Source organism: Tenebrio molitor, chromosome 7, assembly GCF_963966145.1.
Source record: "Tenebrio molitor chromosome 7, icTenMoli1.1, whole genome shotgun sequence".
In the NCBI taxonomy this organism is placed as follows: Eukaryota; Metazoa; Arthropoda; class Insecta; order Coleoptera; family Tenebrionidae; genus Tenebrio; species Tenebrio molitor.
The window spans coordinates 15,174,952-15,197,946 of NC_091052.1; the positions used below are offsets into that span (position 1 = coordinate 15,174,952).

General features: G+C 40.7%; 3 protein-coding genes across 11 annotated transcripts; 1 reads left to right on the top strand and 2 right to left on the bottom strand.

Annotated features, from left to right (window-relative positions):
- The first annotated feature begins 26 nt into the window (after positions 1-26).
- On the top strand, positions 27-3,976 carry LOC138135631 (troponin T, skeletal muscle-like). Of its 5 annotated transcripts, none has more exons than XM_069054413.1 (10): positions 27-173; positions 772-822; positions 966-998; positions 1,306-1,335; positions 2,247-2,622; positions 2,673-2,891; positions 2,939-3,031; positions 3,084-3,164; positions 3,243-3,321; positions 3,612-3,976. In XM_069054413.1, exons 2-10 carry the CDS (start codon positions 797-799, stop codon positions 3,821-3,823), a joined length of 1,149 nt encoding a protein of 382 aa, XP_068910514.1. In that variant the 5' UTR covers positions 27-173; positions 772-796; the 3' UTR covers positions 3,824-3,976. The 5 variants fall into 5 exon arrangements, with proteins under 5 accessions (XP_068910514.1, XP_068910513.1, XP_068910515.1 ...); XM_069054412.1 differs by lacking the exon at positions 3,243-3,321 and adding an exon at positions 3,451-3,529; XM_069054414.1 differs by lacking the exons at positions 1,306-1,335; positions 3,243-3,321 and adding an exon at positions 3,451-3,529.
- Positions 3,977-4,016: 40 nt separating this feature from the next.
- On the bottom strand, positions 4,017-7,947 carry betaCOP (coatomer subunit beta). 2 transcript variants are annotated; one of them, XM_069054404.1, is made up of 7 exons: positions 7,788-7,947; positions 7,553-7,659; positions 6,272-7,500; positions 5,935-6,209; positions 5,684-5,880; positions 4,195-5,198; positions 4,017-4,146 (listed from the first exon to the last, which is right to left on the bottom strand). In XM_069054404.1, the coding sequence occupies exons 2-7, from the start codon at positions 7,641-7,643 to the stop codon at positions 4,072-4,074; spliced, it is 2,871 nt and encodes a 956-aa protein (XP_068910505.1). In that variant the 5' UTR covers positions 7,644-7,659; positions 7,788-7,947; the 3' UTR covers positions 4,017-4,071. The 2 variants fall into 2 exon arrangements, with proteins under 2 accessions (XP_068910505.1, XP_068910506.1); XM_069054405.1 differs by having other exon boundaries at positions 7,553-7,720; positions 7,788-7,897.
- A 340-nt stretch (positions 7,948-8,287) lies between these two features.
- Positions 8,288-14,663, bottom strand: LOC138134923 (ras-related and estrogen-regulated growth inhibitor). Of its 4 annotated transcripts, XM_069053519.1 has the most exons (5): positions 14,444-14,660; positions 10,549-10,717; positions 10,176-10,312; positions 9,194-9,502; positions 8,288-9,148 (listed from the first exon to the last, which is right to left on the bottom strand). In XM_069053519.1, exons 2-5 carry the CDS (start codon positions 10,652-10,654, stop codon positions 8,717-8,719), a joined length of 984 nt encoding a protein of 327 aa, XP_068909620.1. In that variant the 5' UTR covers positions 10,655-10,717; positions 14,444-14,660; the 3' UTR covers positions 8,288-8,716. The 4 variants fall into 4 exon arrangements, with proteins under 4 accessions (XP_068909620.1, XP_068909619.1, XP_068909618.1 ...); XM_069053518.1 differs by having other exon boundaries at positions 8,288-9,502; positions 10,549-10,665; positions 14,444-14,663; XM_069053517.1 differs by having other exon boundaries at positions 8,288-9,502; positions 14,444-14,663.
- Positions 14,664-22,995: the final 8,332 nt, after the last annotated feature.

Consider the following 22,995-nt stretch of genomic DNA (forward strand, 5'->3'; position numbering starts at 1 on the left):
ATTGAGGAGAGTCCGGCTGTCTTTCTGTTTCTAAATAAAAATGCAACCGGTGTGGGTGTAGTGCGCGCGCAAAAGAGAATCTTCACCGGAGAGTCGACCTGGGGATAAGACAGTCACTGCGGACTCCCTGAGTTGTGTGGTGCTCCTGGACCGGTTTTTGTCATCCACTTGTTGTAAGTGTCTTTGCGAATTTTTGTTGCACCCGTTGCGAGGACCTACTTCACGCCCCCCGACAAGATATTTTGCAAATTTGCCCCCGGAAGATCTTTCGCGATTCAGATTGTTTCTTGAGGTTTTGGCAAATTTCGAGAACGGTTGGCTGGACGTGAAGTAGGTCGGGGATTTTCTCGTGTCGATTTTTCCAGACCGTGTCGATTTTTCCCAAAATCGCGGCACTTTTCCGTGCGGGATTATTTTGGGAGCGCGGTGCAGACGTCGGTCCAAGAATAACCCGGCGAGTTGCGCTGCCAAATACAGCCACGCCGAGCGCGGTGTACTTTACAGTCGGCCAAAGGAGCACCGCGTTGCTTCCACATTCGAAAACATCCAATAAAAATTCTTCTGGCAGATTTTTGCACCCAACTAATTAGCAATAGGAATAAATCGGTGGACCCGAGCGAAGATCTTGCGGGGCCGTCTAAATATAACCAATTGTTTGTTTTGTGTCCAAGTTTCGAGAACATTAGGCAATAGCGATATTTTTACTTGGTCGGACGGCACAGATAGTCCGACCTTCGGCCCGGCAAGGCGCTAATTTCATCCTTTTTCCAGAGTTTTTTCCTAAACGCCTTTAACCATGTCCGACGACGAAGAAGTCTACTCGTGAGTATTTCTTAATCTGGGGCGTAAACAGGTGCTTGCATTTTTTTTTATTTTCTTTATTTTTATTTTACCTTTTCGCTTTGTGGCTATTAGAGGTGGGTCAACCTGTCAGATTTTATTTTAATCGTTGTTAAAAATTTTAGCGAAGAGGAAGAGGAGGAGGAAGTCGTTGAAACGTAAGTTTCCCCCGTAGCTAGTCAAAAACGCACACTTGAGGCTGTGTGTTCCATTTAATAGTCTCACTAGATACTTATCACCAATCTAATACCTGTTTCTTTTTTGCAGAAAGTAAGTAATCCCTCCTGGTAGAGACCCCCCAGTATTGTTTGGTAGAAAACTAGTCACCAGTAATTCCTTTCTGAGAAGTAGTATTAGAGTTTTTCCAAATTGATTATTTTTCACATTTAGTTAAAACAGTTTTTATTTTGTAATTTTTCTTTCCTTTCCACTCACGCCCCTGCCTGTGTGATGTGTCCCATACAGGACCACAACAACTACAACCACCAAAGTCGAGTAAGTCCAACTTCCGTAACAGTGGCAACATCGCTTTTCAGCTAAGTCTTTCTGTGCGCTAACCCCTCAAAGACCACAAATCGAGGGGTTCGTGTGCAGTCAGGACGTAACAATCAGGATTAACTCGTTTTGAGCTTGGATTGGCTTCGTGAACTTCGCCTTGTGTTCGTATTTTTCTGACGCTACTACCATTAGGTCGAAGACATCTTCCGGAGGACTGTTCAACTTAACCTCTGATTTTTTCCAGCTTATCTGACGCTCCAGAGCTTTTAAGATTTTTGACAACTTTTAACTTTTTTTGTGTGCTGACACGCCTAGACTAGCCTCAATTCAGCCCTATTTACCCTCACCAAGAGGAAAAATAACACTCAAAATAAAAAGAAATATTCAAAACTCATTACTTTCAATTGTGGTCGATAGGTGTCGCCACCAACCCCCAAATAAATTTTCAAGGTTAAGGCTTCAAATCTAGTTAATTAAAGCATCGCGTAAATATTTTGCTTAAAATGAGTCTATTTTGAAGTAAATTCTTACTCTAAATTTAACCACCGAAACACAAAAGGACAAAATCATGAACTGTTCGCTCTTGTAACCCCTTCAGTAACGGCAACGTTGCATTTGTGTGCAGCCATTTTTGAAAAAATATTCTTATTTGCTGAAAATTAGCGAACTCGTGTGCATTTTTAATACTCACGAATAATAAGAAAGTTGAAATTTATTGTTGTTATTTTTTATTTGCGAGTATAGAGATTTTGGTGTGAAAGTAAAGGTTATAACATTTTCTTGTTATTTTGATTTTTGTGGAGCATAAATAGGGTTTTAGCCCCTCGCTGCGGGACTGTTTGTGTCGCTGTCAGCAACCGGGGTAGATTAGGTCTTGACTGGTTTTAATTCGGAGTTGTGGATGATAGGGAAGGTGCCGGTGATCCAGAATTCATCAAGCGTCAAGATCAGAAGAGATCCGACCTTGATGAGCAGCTGCGCGAGTACATCACAGAATGGCGCAAGCAGCGCGCCAAGGAGGAGGACGAGCTGAAGAAGCTGAAGGAGAAGCAGGCCAAGCGCAAGGTGACGCGCGCCGACGAAGAGAGGAAGATGGCCGAGAGGAAGAAGCAAGAAGAAGAGCGCCGCGTCCGTGAGATTGAGGAGAAGAAACAGCGCGACATCGAGGAGAAGAGACAGCGCTTGGAGGAGGCGGAGAAGAAGCGTCAAGCCATGATGCAGGCGCTCAAGGACCAAAACAAGAACAAGGGTCCCAATTTCACCATCACCAAGAGGGATGCTGCCGTAAGTTGGGGGGTGGCGACGGAGAATGAGATTGTACGTGTTGATTACAGTCGAATCTCAGTCCGGCTCAGATGGAAAGGAACAAGACCAAAGAGCAGTTGGAAGAGGAGAAGAAGATCTCTCTGTCCATTCGCATCAAGCCTTTGGTGCTCGACGGACTCAGCGTGGACAAGTTGCGCGATAAGGCTCACGAGCTGTGGGAGTGCATCGTCAAACTGGAAACAGAGAAATATGACTTAGAGGAGAGACAGAAACGTCAGGACTACGATGTAAGACTAACGTAAACAGCGTCGCATCGTTCTAATTTGTGTTCCAGCTTAAAGAGTTGAAAGAAAGACAGAAACAGCAACTCAGACACAAAGCCCTGAAGAAGGGTCTGGACCCTGAGGCCCTCACCGGCAAGTACCCTGTAAGTCTCCGGTACGAGTCGAGTGGAGCGTTTGTTGACCGGTTTGTTGCAGCCCAAGATCCAAGTCGCGTCCAAATATGAGCGTCGCGTCGACACCAGATCGTACGACGACAAGAAAAAATTGTTTGAAGGTGTAAGTAGATGAGATATTTAAGGGAATGAAAAGGACCGGGTTTAGATCGCCGCGCGTATTAAATTCTGTTCTATCTAGGGTTTTGATCACTTACTTCTGGAACATAGCGAAAAAATGTGGAAAGATAAGTTAGAAGAATTTTCGACTCGGTCGAAATGTAAGTGGGCACAGACGTGGCTTTTGCACGTCGCCCCTTGTTATTTATTCGTTCAGTGACTTGTCACGTGTCCTTTTAATCAAATCTAATAATTGTCTCTTGTCTGAGTGCTAGTTATGTGTTTAACAGGGTTATGAAGATATTATCAAGGAAGTCAACGAAAAACTCTGGAAAGACAAATTCGGCCAATTCGATTCCAGACAAAAATGTAAGAACATCAATGTATCTAACGCTTGCTACTTGGCTTTGCTTCGTGGGTGAAAGAGTGGGGTTAACTTGTGGAATTGCAGCCAAACTTCCCAAATGGTTCGGTGAGAGGCCCGGCAAAAAGGCCGGAGATCCGGAAACACCCGAAGGCGAGGAAGAGGGCAAGCATGCCGCTGACGATGACGACGACATCAAGGAGCCTGTCTTCGAGCCCGAACCAGAAGAAGAAGAGGAAGAGGAGGAGGTCGAAGTAGAAGAGGAAGAAGAAGAAGACGAAGAGGAGGAAGAGGAATAAGCTCGTCTCAGATCACCAACGTGTTATAATAACAATACGCCATCACCCGCTTTACCAAACACTATTTCTCTCTGATGGTACATTTTCTTTCGTTTCCAACACCTTTGTAATTATAATAAAGCTGTATTTGTAATCGTATAAATATTATAAGATGTTACGTCTTTTATTTGGGCATGAGAAATAAAAACATTGATTAGAAAGAAGACTTGTTTATTTCCGGTAATACAAATTCAGGAATAACAGTACAATTATGCAGCGTTCACTTTATTCTGTTGGCCCTTTTGCGTCATGTTGATCTTGTCTCCGAGACTGAGCGCCATCCCCTGCAAAACAAAATCACACCTGCGACTCCGCTCCAATAAGAATCTTACCTGACTCTTGGCTCGTATCCTGATGTGACCCGTGACTGGTGCGTCAGGTTTGTTGAATGGCTTCTCGATGCTCAGATTGGCGAGGGCGTCTTCGCCGAAGATCGACTTGGCGTACATGTTCGCCGCCATAAATCCGCACTGCCCCGAGAGCGCCTTCTCCGGCGTGAGACACTTCATGTTGGTGCTCTTTATCAGATGCTTCAGATACTCGGAGAGATCTGTCAGCGTGGTGTTGACGGATACTTTGTTTTCCCACTCGAATTCGGCCCACATCTGTCTGAACTCGGTGTCGGTGCAGGTCGCCGGTACTATGTAGTCCATGATGTCGATGTGGATGTCGTCCAAGACCACCACGTTGCGGTCGGAGGCGGCGCCGGTCACGTCGTACACGATGTTCCCGAAGATGATACCGTTCTCGGTGGACGCAACTTTGACGTTAGCCTTAATGTTGCAGAAATCTTTCGGGGCCAGCACCACCGGTTGGGGCTTCTCGACCAGTTTCAAGTCGCCCAGAGTCGCCAACTCGAGAGTGCAATTCTGCAGAGTGTCGTTGGTCTGGTTGACGATCAACACGTCCAAGACTATGTCGTACTGGTTGACGTGCACGTACGCTTCGGCGTACACCGGGTCGGAGAAACCCGTCAGCTGTGTCACTTTGTTCAATTTGTTTACGTTGCCGCTAGTCTCGCCGCCACCGGTGCGGCCTCCGACCAAAGCCTGCGACAGAGACGTCTCGAACACGTTCTCTCCAAGTTCCCCCGACTTGTCCGCCTGCAATTGCAGGAAACTGATGGGATCGTCGGCTTGGATCACGTTGCCTTGTTTCTCTTTTGCCTTCTGATTGAGCGCTTCTTCCAATTCCTTCGCCACCAGCATGTCGTTGAGGGCTTGGCGGCACAGCTCCGCGAAGATTTTTATAACCGAGGGGCTGCGATCCGACAGGACCCTCAAGCAGAACAGGACGTGGTCTTTGTCGTCATTCGTGATGGCTTTAGTTGGCAAACCTGCAAATCGACACCAACATTTTTTTCGCGTGCATATTTTTATCCGATGCTATTTTCGAAACCACCCCAAAAAACAAACACATTAGTAGAAAAACATCCGCGATTCGATGCCAAGTAGATTATCCACAGACAGATTTAGATGATCGATTCTGCGGAAAAGTGTCAAATAAAATAAAACGTCATGGACGCCACCTTGCGACGTCCGTAACAAACACACCGTGGAATAAAACATGGGAACTAAATAACAATCCGATCAAGAGTGTAGCTGTCACTGTTGTCAACTTTAACCTGCAATTTGCGATCGAGTGTATTTATTTTGTGCTGTATTTTCATTAAAAATAGTTTCTTCCAAAACTAACTGATATCTACCACCACAAAACATGAGTCGTGATGATAAAAACTTAATTACACTCTTATCATATTTTTTCAGGTCCGGTGCGCCTTTTTTACGCTTCATGTAACATTTCTTGTTTGTTTCGACTCACCCGACTTTCCCAGATGTATAATCCCGGCCATGATCAACATAACTTCCGCATCGAAGCGATTGCGTTCTTGTGGCTTGACCATGTTGCCGTAACGCAACGCAAGTTTGGTTAACGTCGACGCCACCGAAGCACCGATGAAGAAATCACCATCGATCAAATACTGACGAAGTGGAGGTCGCTTCTCTTTCTTACTTTTCCTGAAAGTCTCTGCCCCTAAACTACCTCTCTAAAAAACCCAAAAGAATACGTACTGCACCGTATTGAAAGCTGACTGTGTAGCGTAGGTCCCGTCAGAGGTCACCAGTGTGCTAGCAGGTTGTCCCGCATTGATTTGTGGGTTTTCCTCGGCATCTCCGGCGACCAAGCGTTGTTCAGCCTCCAGCAGAGGTGCTTCCCCCAGAGTCTGATTGATTTCTTTGAGGACCGCCTGGATATCTGAAATTGTCGTGGCATACTCTCCCAAGATCCAGAGCGCGGCTCTATGAATCTTGACCGATTTTATGTTAGAGAACGCTTCTAGTAGTTTCTGAAAAACAACTCCACACGTCAACAATCAACTGACAAAGCTACGACGTGTGACTTTCGCACCTCGATGATGAGCGGTTGCAAGTTGTCAAACTTCTGTATGGCCTCTCTGACGAAGATGAGTACGTCAGCGGCCGCCAGTTCGTTGGTGTCTGACAAAAACTCCACCAGAACTGGAATGACAGTAGCAGCGACATCTGGAAATCTGATGCAACACGAGTGAAGGGTGCGCACTAGCAGTTGTCTGTATTTGCCGGTGTCTTCGTGTTCGACGTCGTGAGTCTTCGCCACTTCCTTTTTCAGCACCAAAACCATCTCCTCGATGTTTCTGGACGACACCAAGTCCATAGCCAAAGCGAGCGTCTTCTTGCGAACTTCCAGATCCGGACTGGACAGGACTCTCAATATGTCCATGACCAGGTCCTGCAGGACCCTCTCGTGGGCCGGATGCTCGCGCAGAGCGATCAACCGGTCCAGAACGATCAACTTGACGTTGTTGTCGCTCTCCTTGATTATGAGCTCGATGTAGCAACTCGCCGCCGCCTTAATGGCGGTGGGGGCGCTGGAAAGCGTGACCAGAGTGCCCGCTGCTTCGTACCTCACCGCCGGGCTGCTCGAATTCAGCAAATTGTAGATGCATCGGATGAATCTGGACCGCTCCGACGGATTGGTGTGGCACACCTTGTAGATCAATTCGACGATCACGAGTTGGAGGATGTCGCCGAAAGAAGTGACCTGGTCCAAGCACGAAGCTAGGTACGACAGCGCCCTCTCCTGGTCGGCGTGCAACAACATCAGGAACGCGTTTCTCTTGCACGACATGTCCTGTTCGCCGTCCAAATAAGTTGAAATCAACTCTGGCGCGTCGGGAATCAGAAACTCGAAGTTGCGGTAGATGGTGAAGATCGCCAAGACGGCGTTGCGCCGCACGTACGAGTGTCGATGCTCGAGACAGGTGCGGATCGACGGCATCAGCGGCTCCAACAGCTCCGGTTCTTTGAGTTTGCACAGAAAGCGCAAAGTGGAGCCGCGCAAGTACTCGTTCGGGTGTTGCAAGTCTTTGCGGTACGCGTCGCAAACTAGGATCATCTCTTGGAGGAGTTTACCGTCGGGACTGGTCTTCGGGACGATCTCCCAGAAGATCAACAACAGTTTTTTGGCCGTGTGGTCTTGTAAGGGAAGGACGTAGCGGATTATCGTCATCAGGAGACCCGGAGGCAGACGTTCGCCGGCCAAAATCATGTGAATTGTTTTTTTCAGAGCTTCTACTTTTTGTTTGACGTTGCCTTTCTCTGCAACGAGCGCGACAATAGAACGGGGGGTCAAGTATCGCATGCAACATACCCAAGTCAAGTTTTAACTGCATTTCATTGTAGGGCTCCGTGTCAGTAGCGACATTTATTAGAGTATAACAAGGCTGTTCTACAGCGGTCATTTTGGACAAAGCTTTCCTGCAAAACGACCCAAAATCAGCGTAAACATCGAACGACAACGCAACTTTGGGGTTATAATCTGTACCCGAACAAAAGTCATGTGAACATATTTTTGTAACTGAATTGGATAATAAACGTTTTCATACCTCTCTCCTTGAAGAAACACACTTTTTACTAACAAAACACAATAATTTCAATATTTGGTACAACTAAACGTCAACGACGTGTCAGACTTTTGACATCTGACAGCCACAGCTGAGCTGACAAGACAACTCAGCCTGACTCAACTGCAGCAAGAATTTTTTGTGTATTTGAGCCCAAAAAAGAAAAAAACATCAAAATTGAATGATGCAAGAGTTGGCAAATTGTATTTTCATTTTTCGATTGTTCAATTTTCATAAATTTAGATATATTTTTTTTTGTATAGGCAACCAACATTACACGGGTGCCATCCATCAATTCATTTAGTCATCTTATTTACAACAATTTGGCTATAAACTTGCTTTGAAAGCTTGTTCATACGTTATTTTACAATGTTAATTAGTTTTTGTCACAAAAGAGAATTGTTGTACAGTGTGTGTCGAATTAAATGCTAACAAAATGGATGCCGTGGAGGTTGATTGAAATAAAAACAAAACTCTCTAGATTGAGTTGTGTAATGGAATGAATATTTATTAAAAAATTCATTACAATAAATATAACGTATACATATGTAGGTATATATGGTAAAGATGTAATCACAGTTAACGTGGTCGATGGTGTAGGAAAACCGTACTAGGTAGTTTTGATAGTTGGATCAGACTTAAGGTTTCTCAGTTTTGAGTCGGTACAATTTTGTGTAAATTCAGCAACAACAAGACAAAATGTAGTGTGAGACATACAACAGACAGTACCAAGACGGCGTCAGTACACCAGTCGGTTAAACAATCACACTTTTTTGCACGGAGAGCGCTGACGATGACGCGACAAACAGTATCTGATACAACATTACATAAAATTATTGTCCCAAATGTACAAACATTAAAACCACGATGGTGTACTTGAAGTGTTCGGAAAGAAGCTAAGAACAACCGGACTAGTAGCTGGCGTTGTTTCCTTTCATCGAAATGCTCATCCTCCTCTCGGCCCTCGCAGTGGTGAACTCCTGACTGCCCGTGGAGTTGGCGGCGCTGATCGGGGGATACCTCCACCTCCACGGCCTCTGTTGCAAATGTCCATCAGTAGAGGCCCTCTCTCTGAAGGGTGCACAGTCGCTCGGACTCGACGCGCTACTCTCCTTACTCTCTTCCTCCTCCTCCTCCTCCAACTCTCCTTCGGTCCACCTCCTGCTGAACATCACCGACGGCCTGCAACTCGGAAGGAGACTGCTCGGCGACACCGCCGCCGAGCACAACAACCGCACGGTGTCCGGCGACGTCGGCTCCTTCTCGCTAGTCGAGCGCCGCATCTTCGGATTCTTGTTCTGGACCCGCCAGAAGCGACAAACGTCGCGAAACACCGACCAGACCTGCACAGCTGACGTCAAACCCGGGAGTCCGTCAAGACGACTCACCTGTTCGATGCTCTCGCGGACCGAGATCTCGTGGAAGCAGACGCACCCGATTTCTTTGCTGCGCCGCTGGCCCTCCTCCAGAGAGACCATCCTGTCCTCGATCTGGTCGATCTTGTTGCCGACCAAGACGACGGGGACGTCGCCGATTCCGTCTTTGGTGCTGCCCAATCGACGTCTTCGCTTGTTGTAGTTGATGAGGAACTTGAGGCGGTAGCATTCGTCGAACGAGCATTTGTCCGTCACGGAGTACATCAAGATGAACGCTTCGGCCCAGCGGATGTTGGCTTCGAGGGCCAAACACTCGCTCTCCTGCAAGAGAAAGAACAGGTCACAACAACACGACGAAAGCTCGCAGATAATTGTCTTTGTTCCCCGACTCGAAATTCAATAATTCCTTTTAGTGAAGTCATAAATCTTCGTTACTCGACTTATCCCCTGATACTTCATCTGGAGCGGTTGTCTATCTGTAATATCAGACTCCGGGGTGATCTATCGCGCAATCTATTTTTGTGCAGATTAACTCGTCATAATTCTCGACTGTGCAAATTTACAAATCATTTTACGACAGCACCATTGTTATTTTTTAACTGTACACTTTTAGATTTATTGTTATTGCGTCCCGCAGAAATAGCCTCGTAAAATCTGATTTTGAAATATGGTAATAATAAACCTGGCCAATAATTTGCTATCGGGTAGCACCGGAGAGATTTGGCTGTGATATTTGATCGCCTCTCACCTAACAATAATTATATTTGTGCAATACTTGTATCGACGTAATTACACCACCTGCCTTGTCCCAGCACAGTCTAATTGCGCCACTTGCGAGCCTGTCTCGCCCTTGGACGATAGACTGTGAGCGGCGTTCACTTTGAGCGATCAATTAACTCCGACAAAACACTCGAGTCGCTGCTGTTGGAAATTAATTAAGAAGCTCCATAAAAACGAGAATTTTATTTTGCGACAAGATGGTGCTGCCACTCACATGGGGTTGTCCCGCGGTGTCCAAAATGTCGAAATAGACCGTCTCGTTGTCGATCACAGTGTGGAACGTATAGAGTTTTTCTAGAGTGGGGTCGTACTCCCCTATGTACCTCTTGGTGATGAACCTGACAACCATCGCTGCAACACAAGCGCAATTGCAAAATGCAAAATTTGTTCGCCACAAATCCGTGTTTACTGCGTACCAACAGTTCGCAGCGAACTTTCCAAACAAATAGAATTGATACTTGTGAACTCAAACGTTTTGTTGACTGGTGTACCACTTATTTACTCAAACAAGTTCGGTCAATCAATAAGAGAACAACAGATTTTGTTTGACTTCTAAAAATACGCCGCGATCATTTTTTATCGGTTACCTGACTTTCCCACGCCGCTCTGCCCCAACACCATCACCTTCAGCGTCTTCTGGCGGGGGTAGAGTCCCAGCTTGGCCAGCGAGGATTTCGGCGAAGTCGCGTTCATTTTCGGCGCATCTGAAAGATTTTATTTAGCCCAAACTTTTCACATTTGCGACTGTCGTCAAGACTGAAATAAAAATGAAATCGGAAATTTTAATCAAACTTGTTGGACAAGTCATTAAATTGTTGTCGAGCGAAGTTTGTTTATGTGGCGCTAGGTTCGAGGATAATGGAAATGTCGACTGTTCATTACAGGACGGAATTGATAATTAGAAAAAAACGAAACGAATAACAGCGCGATGGATCAACGTCACCAACAAACGTCAAAAATGATATACGATGCGCCAATATTAATTGATACATCGATTGAGACACCTGATAAGCTGGACGAATTCTACTTGGCGATTAAGCACTTCGCGCGGTGTCGGTCAAATGGTGAAACGCGGTGTACGCCGCTTCGAGAAGTATCCGCCTCGACGGGGCCATTACGAAAAATTATGATCACAGCGAAAGAGCGTTGCCGCGGACAATAAATAAAATATGAGGAGAAAGCTCCACTTTCTGAATTATGAACACCTGAATTCGCGCATCTGACCGAGCGAGGTTAAAACGGAAAAGCTCGAACAGGTGACTATGCCCAAGCAAAAATCAAGCGAAAGCGCAACAAGCTCCAAGGAAGAGGAGTGTCTGTCAGACGCAAGCTGTCTGTCAGCCTCTCCGCAGATTCGCTTCAAATAAACCGAATGAATGGGACAATGTTTTATTGCAAACGTTATAATAAATTTCCAGCTCAAAGTAATATGCTTCGTTAAATTGATTTTGGCACGTAAATACGCATAAACGTGCGAATTGTTATTCATGAATCACGGGCTAAGAGAGGGTCGAATGTTTATTTACGATAGAGCTGGCAAGGATACTTGTCAATATTTCACTAGATTTTTTCGAAATCTGCTAATTTTGTACTTTATGGAGTCGAGGAGGTGGACGAGACCGACTATTATTGGCACAATGAATCAAGATTAAATCGAGATTTGGGAATTCATACCGGGTTTGTTGTCTTAAATGAATTTGACATTTTGGTGTTTATTTGCTTTTGATTTACACTTTAGTGAACACACAAATTACCCCTTCTAAGCGTAAAATTTTTCACCCAAATTTATTTTCGTCCCTCGTTAATGACTTCTTTGAAGATTTATTTATTCGCGAATATATTTACATTTGGCTTCCGTCGAGCTTTCTCAAATAATAGAGACGCTAAAATTCTTTTCGTTGGCTTTTGTTCGACGAGCTTTTCGCTTGAGTTAATTGCGTTAATTAAATCGTTTGTCCTTGCTGCTTGCCGTGAAAATCGGATAACTCAGGCTTTTTTTTTTATTTACACCGATTACGTAAATTCCAGATCACAAAGTTCGTGATGTTCGATCTGTTTAATTTGATTATGTGAGTCACAGTCATTGTTACTCTTCCACTTCGCGAAACACAAGTCGAGTTGGGTAAACGCTGATTAAATTATGTAGTACAAGATAATTTGAGCGGAATTGAAGCAGCCGAAGCATTGACATTCTTCAGCGTCATCAACTAGATAAATAGTGTCATGCACAGTATTCAGGCGAAATGAAGAATGTGTGGAGGATGAATTGCTGAGTGTGACTGCCAAATAATTTTCTATATTCATTTTAAATTTATACGAATATTTTTACAATCACTTTTAAGGTGTCTGTCTTAGATTCTTTCTACCGTTAAATGGGGACAATTTTTTTGAGTCTACAAAAAAAATCTAATACAGCGCGGACGTAAATGGTTCCCCCATCATTTCCAAATCAGAAATCCAATTGATTTTGCAAAAACGTCTTAGTTTGTATGGTTTACGAGTTTGAAGGAAGGAACCGAGAGAACATTCACTTTATTTGAAAAAAATCTGGAAGATAAACCTAACCTCATTCGGTTCATAATTCTTCAACGTGTGGCGGTGTAACAATAAAATTTGGTGTGTAGTACCTTTCACATTAAACATTAGACGAAGTTATGCGAATACAAAGAAACAGAAGGACGGAACTAAAACAGTTTTTATAAATTTCACATAATGTTTTGAAATAATCACCAAAAGTCATTATTCAGTACTGTCAACTGCGAACAAATACTACTCTAAACTTCCTAGAACTTCGATCGAGTTAAATTTTGGAAAACTTGACTGACCCGACCTGACTTGACCTTTGATATTACATATTATTTTTTACAAACATCTGAACTAATTTACGTAAATATCAACAGTACAGAGTCTTATTTTTAAGCGATTGACATCATCGATTGAAATTTTGAATTTTTTGTTGCATTCAAAAATTGTTAAAACTAAACTGAATAACTAATTTGTTTCCTGGGGCCACAGTATTATTTATTAATAAAGTGCAAATATATTTTAATTTGTTATTGGAGCATTTAAAAATGACGTAATCGCCCGCACTGAATAACCTGAATAAGTGAGGTTATGATCATGTCGGAGTGAATTTTATTGTTTCCTGTTTTAAAACGAATCCACCCCCAAGTTTCTCTTATAGATTCGTGTTCACTGCATAAAACAACGCATTTTTGCAGATTTTCGCAACGGTTGGAGCTTGGAGCCTAAATCACGCTTATTCAGAACATTTGAAGCACCACACAAAGAAATTTGGCAGTCAGAATTGAATTTAATAGAAAATTAGCAGAATGGTAATGTCATTTCATTTTCAATTTAAATAACTTTTCAAAGTAAACATCTCTTGGTTTTTCTTTTAATAAAATAATTATGGTAGGTATTGGATTCTGAAGTCAAGATTTTGTAATTTTGAAAAGCTTCTTGGGCAAGTAACGAGTTCAGTCGTTTCAGTGAATTTAGTTAAAAATAAATTAGTTCAACTGTGATTTTTCGAACTGATAGCCGAGTCCAGATAAATTCGTTTTTTCATAAGAAATTTCTTTTGTTTGAATCTATAACATGCAATGTGAGTCTCATATTGTTTTCTTTAGACCGAAGAAATGTACAAATTCAAAAACCGATTGAACTTACCTTGCGAACACGTCGATGTCACGCTAACTTCGTATTAAAGAAACAAAATATGTACTACGCAACTCGTATTGTTATTTTCAAAGAAAAATTACTACATACTCATAAAAAGAAAACCATCCATTATTATATTAATAAGTTTACGACTTGTTCATGTAAACGAAACTACAATTGCGACGCAAATATGGTAAAACTAAAAGAAATAGTTTGGGTGTATGAAAATAATGTATTGATTGATCGATCTGACAAGCTAGGAGCGAATTTGAGGATCTGTTTGGTGAATTTAATGCGTGTTTGAGGAGATTGATTTGTTGCAATAAAATCTAACAAGGAAGCCGTAAATACCAGAAGATTTTATGTTTGCAAATTTATGTGCAAGACTTGACTCACACTGTTTTATGTTTCATTACTTTACGATATCCTAGGGAAGTTTACGACCACCTCGGCCCTAAGAGAACGCATCAGCAGACTGGATGAACGAACTGCGAAGAATAAAAACGTACACAATCTGTCGTGGTGTTCGCATTTTTCGGGTCCGAGCGTTTATTGCGTTTCAAGATCGGGACACAGATAGGAAGTTGCTTTTCGGGGCCAATTAGTCGCGATCGCTTTCGGGACCTTTTGTTGGGATCAAAGCCACAAGCCCCAACGAGCCTCGAATTGATGTAATTGAATTTTATCGACTCGGAGGAAATAGGAAAGTGTGCGAAAGAACAACACTCGAAAATAAACTAGCAAATCATAATAAAACTACATCAATCACACGTGTCGACATCGCAATAATGAAAACACCAAAAGCGGGAAAACACGCACCTGTTTGTGAAGTTTTCACCACTTCCCTTGTGAGTGAAACAATAATAAGCGGGGAGCGTTCACATTCCGGTCGACGAAAAATCGGATTCTTCCCGTTCACTGTCAAATTTGTGCTGGCGAGTCTGACAGACCCCCAAAGCTCCGAACGCCTTCCTTTATCAAATAGCGATGCCAAACTGTTTGATACGAAATGTAGGTTAGTGGAATTGAAAGCGAATAAAAAGCACGCGCTTGCGTTTCCTCGCTATTTATAACAAAATTTATAAGTGCTTTTACACTTACACCGGTTATTGAAATAATTATTTGGAATGCCCCAGACAGCTTTATCATGTTTACTCGTCGTGGTGATATTAAATTTTAACAAAAACTTCCCCGATCCGACTCCCACATCTTTAATTACCCACTATATATCTCTCAAATGTAGGAAATAAGTACTCCAAGAAAGTGTCTATGCACGTTAGGGGACTCGCACAATGGGTCCACCTGGAGTAAATGAGAATTTAATGCTCACTTGGTGTTTACCATTACTTTGGAGCGTAACGAGGGACGGATTCAACACTTGCGGGCATATTTCGCTGTTTATTTTACACATAAAAACGAAGGGGAAATGTTTTTCACGGATTGGGTGGGGAAAACTCCCACTCACTTGTCATTCCGAGGATTTTAATTTGGAAAAAATTGTGTAGACCTCTGTCAAGAACCAGATAATTGGAAAACAACTTTGTTCTTTAAATCTGAAATCACGCTTATTAGAAAGCACACATTTTATAAGGTTATCTTCTGCCCAGGGCATGGTGCTTCAGAGGTTCTAAATAAGTCTAGCACTACTGTTTTATAAAATATAATAAACAGGGTGTATTTTTAAAATGTGCGGAAATTTTAACTACGAGGTTGTGGGACAACGTGGAAAACTAAAAGCAATTAAAAAAAATTGTAGCTCAAAAAATAAATGTCATTTTATTTTTTGACAGAATTTTTTAAATATTTTTTCCGAGTTCTACATGAAGCCAATAGCTCGTGGTTAAAATTTGGTCACGCATTTCAGTAACACCCTGTATACATGTTTTGAGCCTTCTTGTGTAAATTGAGCCTTTTTTGGCACTCGTGGGCCTTTAAAACGCTCGTTTCACTCGCGTTTAAAAATGGCCCCCTTGTGAGAAAAAAAGCCCAATTTACACACAAACTCATTAAATAAATAACTATTAAACCGTTCGGCTTTTTTCAATTAAAATTGTTGGGTCATGCAAAAAATAGTACATGCGCCTTCGGAGTGCATGATTGTTACCCTCGGTGCTCTGTAGGACCCTCGGGCTTTGCCATAGGGCTACAAACTGCACCTCCGATAAAAAATAAAATCAATATGAAATAAATACAGTGTGGAACAAAATGATCTTCATCTCGTCACCGTTGCATTACCCTTGTAAAAATACGATGTGCCAATCTACATGCAATACATACCTCAACCTCAAAATAGGTATACATACCATCGCTGGTCAAAAAAACTCGTACAGTCAAAATTTTAGTATTGGAAATCAAAGTCTACAACGTCAAACGCTATTGTCAGTGTCAAAGTCAATGCAAAAAAATGGGTTTAACCAAAATTCAAAAAAAGACTATAGCGCAACGTTTATAAGAGACGGGATTTCGATACGGGATAGGGCAATTGCTGCTGAGGTTGTGTTCATAAACGTACCGTTTGATTGGTCAAACAAAAAATCAAACCTATGTATACATAACCTTTATTAAAAAAGCGATTTTTACACAACTCAAATTTTTAATTTTTGCATCTGTTGTTCTGTCATCTGTTTATGAGTTTTTTTTGGCCAGCGATAAGTAAGTACATGAAAATTACAAATGTGATTTATTTCAAAGGAATGAGATCGGAAATACGCCTCATCAATAATGAAAGTGTTTTTTTGCAGGATACACATTTTAATGGTTTGTTAAATCAATTCAATAAACTGTAATAATTGTCAATTTGATTGATGACGTTTATTGACAAAACTTCAAAAAGAGTAGAGCGGTGCAGAAATTCCAAAGCTAACTAGATGATAATCATTTTGTTCCACACTGTATAAGTGACCCAGTATACCATAAAAGGTTGAGTTACCTATGCTTTTTTACCTGTGGAAAAAAAAGTTGACATAAAAGCTTGAGTTGGCTATGTTTTTTTGCCCAAGGAAAAAAAAGCCACTTTACTCCATACAATCAGGGTGTAAAGTTCCTCATTATGCAGGGTTATTCACGTAAGATGACAAACCTGACCAGGTAACAATGCAACCCAAAATACATTTTACAAAACATTCATTGTGTTTTGTATTTAAAAATTAAATCAGGAATCCAAGTAGGTATTCTATTAATTTGTATATCTGTCGTTGTATTTTTCGTTCATATTTAGTATTTGAAAATATTTTCTTTCGAACGATAACAGAACCGACATGATCCTACTTATTCAAATTTGTCTGTCAACACTGTCAAAGCTGACAACCAGAAATGCGTTTAGATTACAGTCTACCAAAATCATTCAAATTTTTATATTATAGTTACCAACAGATTCAGTGATTCCTTGATCACGCCGTATTTATTGATCACTGCATAAAATAAGATATTTTAGCAAATTCTGTTCGAATTGTGCTTCTTAAAATGATGCCACAAAAAATCAAGTGATGTCAGACCGGGAGATAATAGTATATTAGAGGAGGAAAGTGTTCCATTCCTGTCGAGAGAACAATAGTTTATCGAGAGGCTTGCCCTCGAGGTGAACTTTGAACTAGTTTTCGAGACACAGAATGGACTTTCGCCGAGGTTTGTATACTATTTTATTCACAATCAATCATTTAATAAAACAAGCTACATAGATACATTGTAATAATTAAAAAAAAAACAGCCTCCGTAATATTATCGTTTATTTTGGCAAAATATTAAAACATAGTAGGCGCGCACGAATGAGATTGTATTAAATTTTAGTTCACAAAAGTCAAACCAAATTAACATTTGCTCACATTTTTTAACAAACAAAATGTGCCATAGTGAAATAGAGTGTACCCTCCCCAGAATTGCGGGAATCCGCACACAAATTAACACTCAATCTCTTACCTGAGAAAAGCAAATTACGATATCAGAAAAACGTACAGAGATTTTCGGGTTTGGTGCTATAGTAGCGCCACCACAGGTCAGTTATGGGTTTCATTAGTGACCGCTTACGACTCATTACTGACTCTTCTTTTCATCATTACTGACCGGTTGATGTGTACATGAGTAATCGCTCACTTTCTAACCTTTAAGACGTTAGAAAAGCTGTACGTTACTAACTGATTGTGAATAAACATTTTTTTTAATTTATGCTAAGAATAGGAACAAAATTTAAGCAGCGCGTGGTTTAAGCTATTACTACATAATTTCATATTTAGTAGTCGATAGTTACTACACCCGCACGTCTATTTTCTGGAAGAGTAAAGTGTACCCTCTTTTTATCCATTAGAATTATTTTGCTGATCAATATTGACAAAATAGTGTTTGCATGTAATGCTTGAATTTCGCAAAAATTCTCTAATCGTACAAAAACTGTAATTTGTACTCGTATCTCTGAGGTCATCCTTATCTGGCTCCGAACTGGATAAATCTTGTAAAAATGGAGTCCTCCTGCTTCAAAAATACTACAAAAACATTTGTGCTGTTGTGACAAGCTCTGCATTTTCATTAACGTTCAAATCTATTAACCTCGAAGCTTTGTCCAATTTTCGATCTTTTTACAATTTCTCAAAGAACTTTCTGCTTTTGAATTGCGAGTCTAGCTAAGACCCGATTTCGTCACCCCACCGCTCACCGTGTCCTCGATCAATCAAACCCTCTTACATCCGTAAATATTTTCCCTGCAGGTTGTTTACTGAAAAAGCGCCCCTTTACACCACGCGCCGACAGATTAAAATCCTGGAAATAACTGGAAACATCCAGACGAACAATTAGAACGCCGCATCTCTCAGATTTACGACCTCGGCAAGCTTTATTTTTTAAATCCGACCCATATTCTATATTTGCGGCGGCGATAAAGTCTGCGACTGACAGACAGCAAGGTCAACATTTGCAACTGCATCTCGGCGAAGAAAATCCGGAAAATGGAAAATTCGCCTGGGACGACCTTTCACCCCAATCAGTTCGCGTCGATCAACTTGTAGTGGAGATAACTGCGTCTGAAACTATTAAGGGGCGCGTGATAAATATTTACCCCCTATTATGGAAATTTACTTGATAAGGGCATAATTAATAGATAGAAATTTAATTATGTCTTGCTTGTCAGCAAGAAATTTTCTAGATTATCTTGGCCACCACCTATCGAGCGTAAATCATTTCTGAAATTTATTGCCCTTTGTTTTGCAGATTTAGTACTGCAATTAGGTGTAATAAAAGAGATGTCGACGAGACTTGCCTTTATGTACCTACCCATTATGCGGTTTATGTTCTAGTAAAAGCGACGAGTACAGTCGCTCTGCTGATATGATGGACATTTTTTGTGTGTGTTTTGTTGTGGCAAGACGGGTTTATTGTCAGCGGAGAGAATGAAAAAAAATTGATAAATTTTAGCGTTAACAACCGGATATCGTCCAGTACAACCGATTCGAGTAATCGCGTTCTAAATATAGGCCAGCAGAAATAATTTGTTAATTGATTATATAATTACATTGGTCGTAAATCATTTGAATCCGGTGTTTACATAAATGAATCGCACTTGGTACCTATGTCTGCTTTGATCGTGTACACCGCGTGAGTTTACATAATTTCCGAAAAATATGTAGCACCTGAGTGAGGTCCGTTTGATGGTTCTTTGTTCCGAGGCAGAACTCCGCTTCAAAGAGCAGCTCCACCGCACAATAAACTTTAGATTAGAGTTGGGTATCGATTCAGACCGCGAATTTTCAGATTAAAACGTTTAATTAATTTCTTCGATGAGTGCTTTTGTCGTCCACCTCCCACGTCGCCGGATTCTTATCCCACCGAATTTTGACACACACACACACGTGTTTATCGGCGCTTGGGAAATCGACGGATTCACCTTCGATGAAGCTGTCGACATTGTTTAAAAAATATCATTTATTTATTTATAGCGTCGCCCCACACGGTCAGAGTTTATTCTCGTGAGTACGATCAGGAGCGGTCTCGTGGGTTCCACGTAAGGGTGCCGCCATGGTTTGGGAGCGTGAGAGATGCACCGGATCCGAAAGGAGGACCAAGTTCGCGGAGATAATTTTTGTGGCGAAGCGATCGCCTCGAGTAAACAATGAGATAGTGCGAGGGCGATTAGCAAACTCTTGCAGCAACTGATATGTTAGAGGCGGTGTTTATTATCAGCGCTAAAAAATAATATTTGTGTTATCGGAGGAGTTGCGACAATGTTCCACAACATGCGGAATGGCGCGGTTTCTGGATCTCCTCGTCCTGGCAAATCGTAGACAGCTTCTGGATTTCTTTAAATTTTTTTACAGGGTTTTAATATATTCTTGTTGGCTAGGCTAGATGCATAACCTGGCGAATTATTGCAAAATCAATTTTTTCAACTCCTTACTTCTGTTGTATGTAAACATTTTTAAACAAACCGTCGCTCGTCGAAGTACCGTGAAATCGAATGTAAAAAGAATCAGAGTTAGGAAAGTCATTGATGCAACAGTTTGACAGCTGTCAATGTTTTTTTTTTTTTTTTAATTCGTCAATCTCTATGGCCTGACAAATGTGATAAATATCGGGCGATCCATTTAATTTGTTATTAGAGTTGGCGCTGGAACTGTCAACACATGTCTAATTTTGAACTATCGCGGCAAAAGTCACATTTATGTAATGACAATTGTAAAAAAGAAAATGGCGAATTAAGGAGTTAAGGGATTAACCCCCAATTTCATAATCACCCTAAAGTTACTTTAACATTAAAGTTTACCATTTACCATAGAAACATAAATTGTTGAAACAATCCATTAAAGTCACGTTAAGATAAAGTCGACATTAAGTTTATTGTGAAACTGGCCCTAAGCGAAAAATTACAATGGTAATGTTTATTTTATTAAACAATGTTACAACAGATGCCGAAAGCGTTCACCATTTTGTTCTAAGCAGAAACAGGCCCTTCGTTTGACTCCATTGATAGCATTTTGTAACATTAATTTATACACAAATAAGTGTATAGATTCAAAAATACCTACCGCTTCAGTTCCAGCGCCAACTTTAATAACAATTAAGGACAATGTTTTTTCGCTAACGTAAATTTGCTTGCCCTTTCTATCGTTATTATGAAAATATTTATTTTTCTTTATACCATACTGTTATTAGGATTTATCAGTACTCAATGCTTGATTGATATGATACCTATAACAGACTAGGCCGTTATTCAAAATTATCAGACCGAGGCCGTTATTTTTGCTACCGTTGCTACGGTTACGGCATAGATGACAACTAAATTTAATTTTTGAAGTAAAGAGAAATGTCAGTCTTACAAATAAATCATCGTTAAATGTTGAGTATTATTGGTATAAAGAAAACTATAAAACAACATACGGCCAATATGGATATAACAGACTCGGTTGATAATAAAATCTCGGCTCCGCCTCGATTTTACAATACCTCAACCATGTCTGTTATATAACCCATATCGGCCTAATACCGTTATATACTATATTTATTATAGTAACCCCGGTTTACTCAACTCAATTTTGGCTAAATTTCTTAATAAGACTTGTCCTACTTTTTTTGTCCGCGACTGTATGTATAGTCGTTTTCAATGACATCCGTGCTGTTATTATGGCAGTATGTTGGCATCACTTGCTGTTTCAGCTTAGTAATTTTGAATTTCCTAATTTGACAATTTACCTTGACACGACAAATTGACAAATTCAAATTATTATCTATAATATCCGACAAATCAAACAAAATATGTAGTCTGATTCGGATTCCCACGATTCCCCTATTTTGAAGATTGAGTTTTACATATTGTTTGTTGTTGATGTTTCACGAAATACAAATTTTATTTTACCATAACCTCAGTTTTTTATTTGACATTTTTTTAACTAGGATTTGCTTATACTCTGAAGACTGGTTATGAATTTTTGTGTACAATCTACTGCAACATATTAAAAATGACACTGACAGCACGGATGTCGTTGAAAACGACTATAATTTGTTCACCACTTCTTTTATTTGTCATATTAAATTGCATCTTTTAAATTATTCAAATATTTTTCAAAAATTTTACGATGCAAAATATTTTGGTCGTCAATGTCATTTTTTGACAAACTTTGAAATACTCAATTTCAAATCGATATTTCCCTTTACATTATTTATTTGACGTTAATTGTGACATTGGCGCAGCGATGTCTGGCTCATGATGCTACTAATTGACGTTTAAATTATTTTTGACTTTTTGATGACAATAAGCCTTGATTACACAGTGTAAATTACAAAATTCTGACATAAGCGAATAATTTTTTAGTGAAATTGACGACCAAAATGTTTTGCATTCGACTGTACTGTCGCGAGCAAAAATTCTGGTCCCTGCCTGATTATGCCCATGTCAACAAAGTGTCAAAAAATGAATTAATTAATCAGTGTCAATTAATGTCATACAACATGATGATAGGTTATGATATTTACGACCGTTTTTACAATGGAGCATTTTCTATTGCGTCAAAGCATGATTTTGACGACTAGTTTTTTTTGCTCGCGACAGTATATAAGAGAAAGTAGAGTAAGGCCGGCCCGAGATATGACATTTGGTGGGGGTGTGCGTAGACCGAAAACAGTCGGACGAGTCCATCTTTCGTAAAATAGGGTGTTCAAGAGATTAAAAATCAGCTGATTGTTACTGTGATCGCTGTTCTCCGCTGACTGGTTTTGCCACGCCACTGGAATATTTTGTCCGGGCAGATTTCCTCCACCAAATGTCATATCGCAGGGTTGCCTTACTCTAGGCTCGATCCTGGTTCCTAGGGGAGTTTTTGAGAGTTAAATTTAAGTTGGCAGCCTGGTTGCCACAGACTTTGTGAAGTAAATGCAAGCAAATCTAAATAGTTAACATAATATTTATAATCTGTTTCAAAATCAATAATCCACCACCTGTTGAATTATGTTGGCAGAAAAAAAGAAATCCCTAGAAAAAGTCTAATTTGGCTCAACCTCCCGCCAAAATTTGATATTGAACTTTTGAGTTAATTTACGAAACACAAAATAATTATTATGTACAAAAAGCTTTTAGCTACCATATTATACTTTTTGAGTGAAATCATAAAATGAGAATAAAAAACACGATGAACTACGACCAAAACGAGTGTCCAACAGTTTTCTCTCATAACCCCACTTTTTTCTAACACTTGCAGACACACTAAAAACAAAAGTCGGCGACGTTGTCGGATGTATTTTCGAGGTAGAATGCACTGTTGGTGGATTTTTGATTTTGAAACAGATTATACATTTTATTTTCTTTCTAGAGACATTTTGTTAATGAGCAATTTTATTTAAACGCAGATAATAACAATTTTGACAATAACAGTCCAGCCAATTAACCATCGGACAAA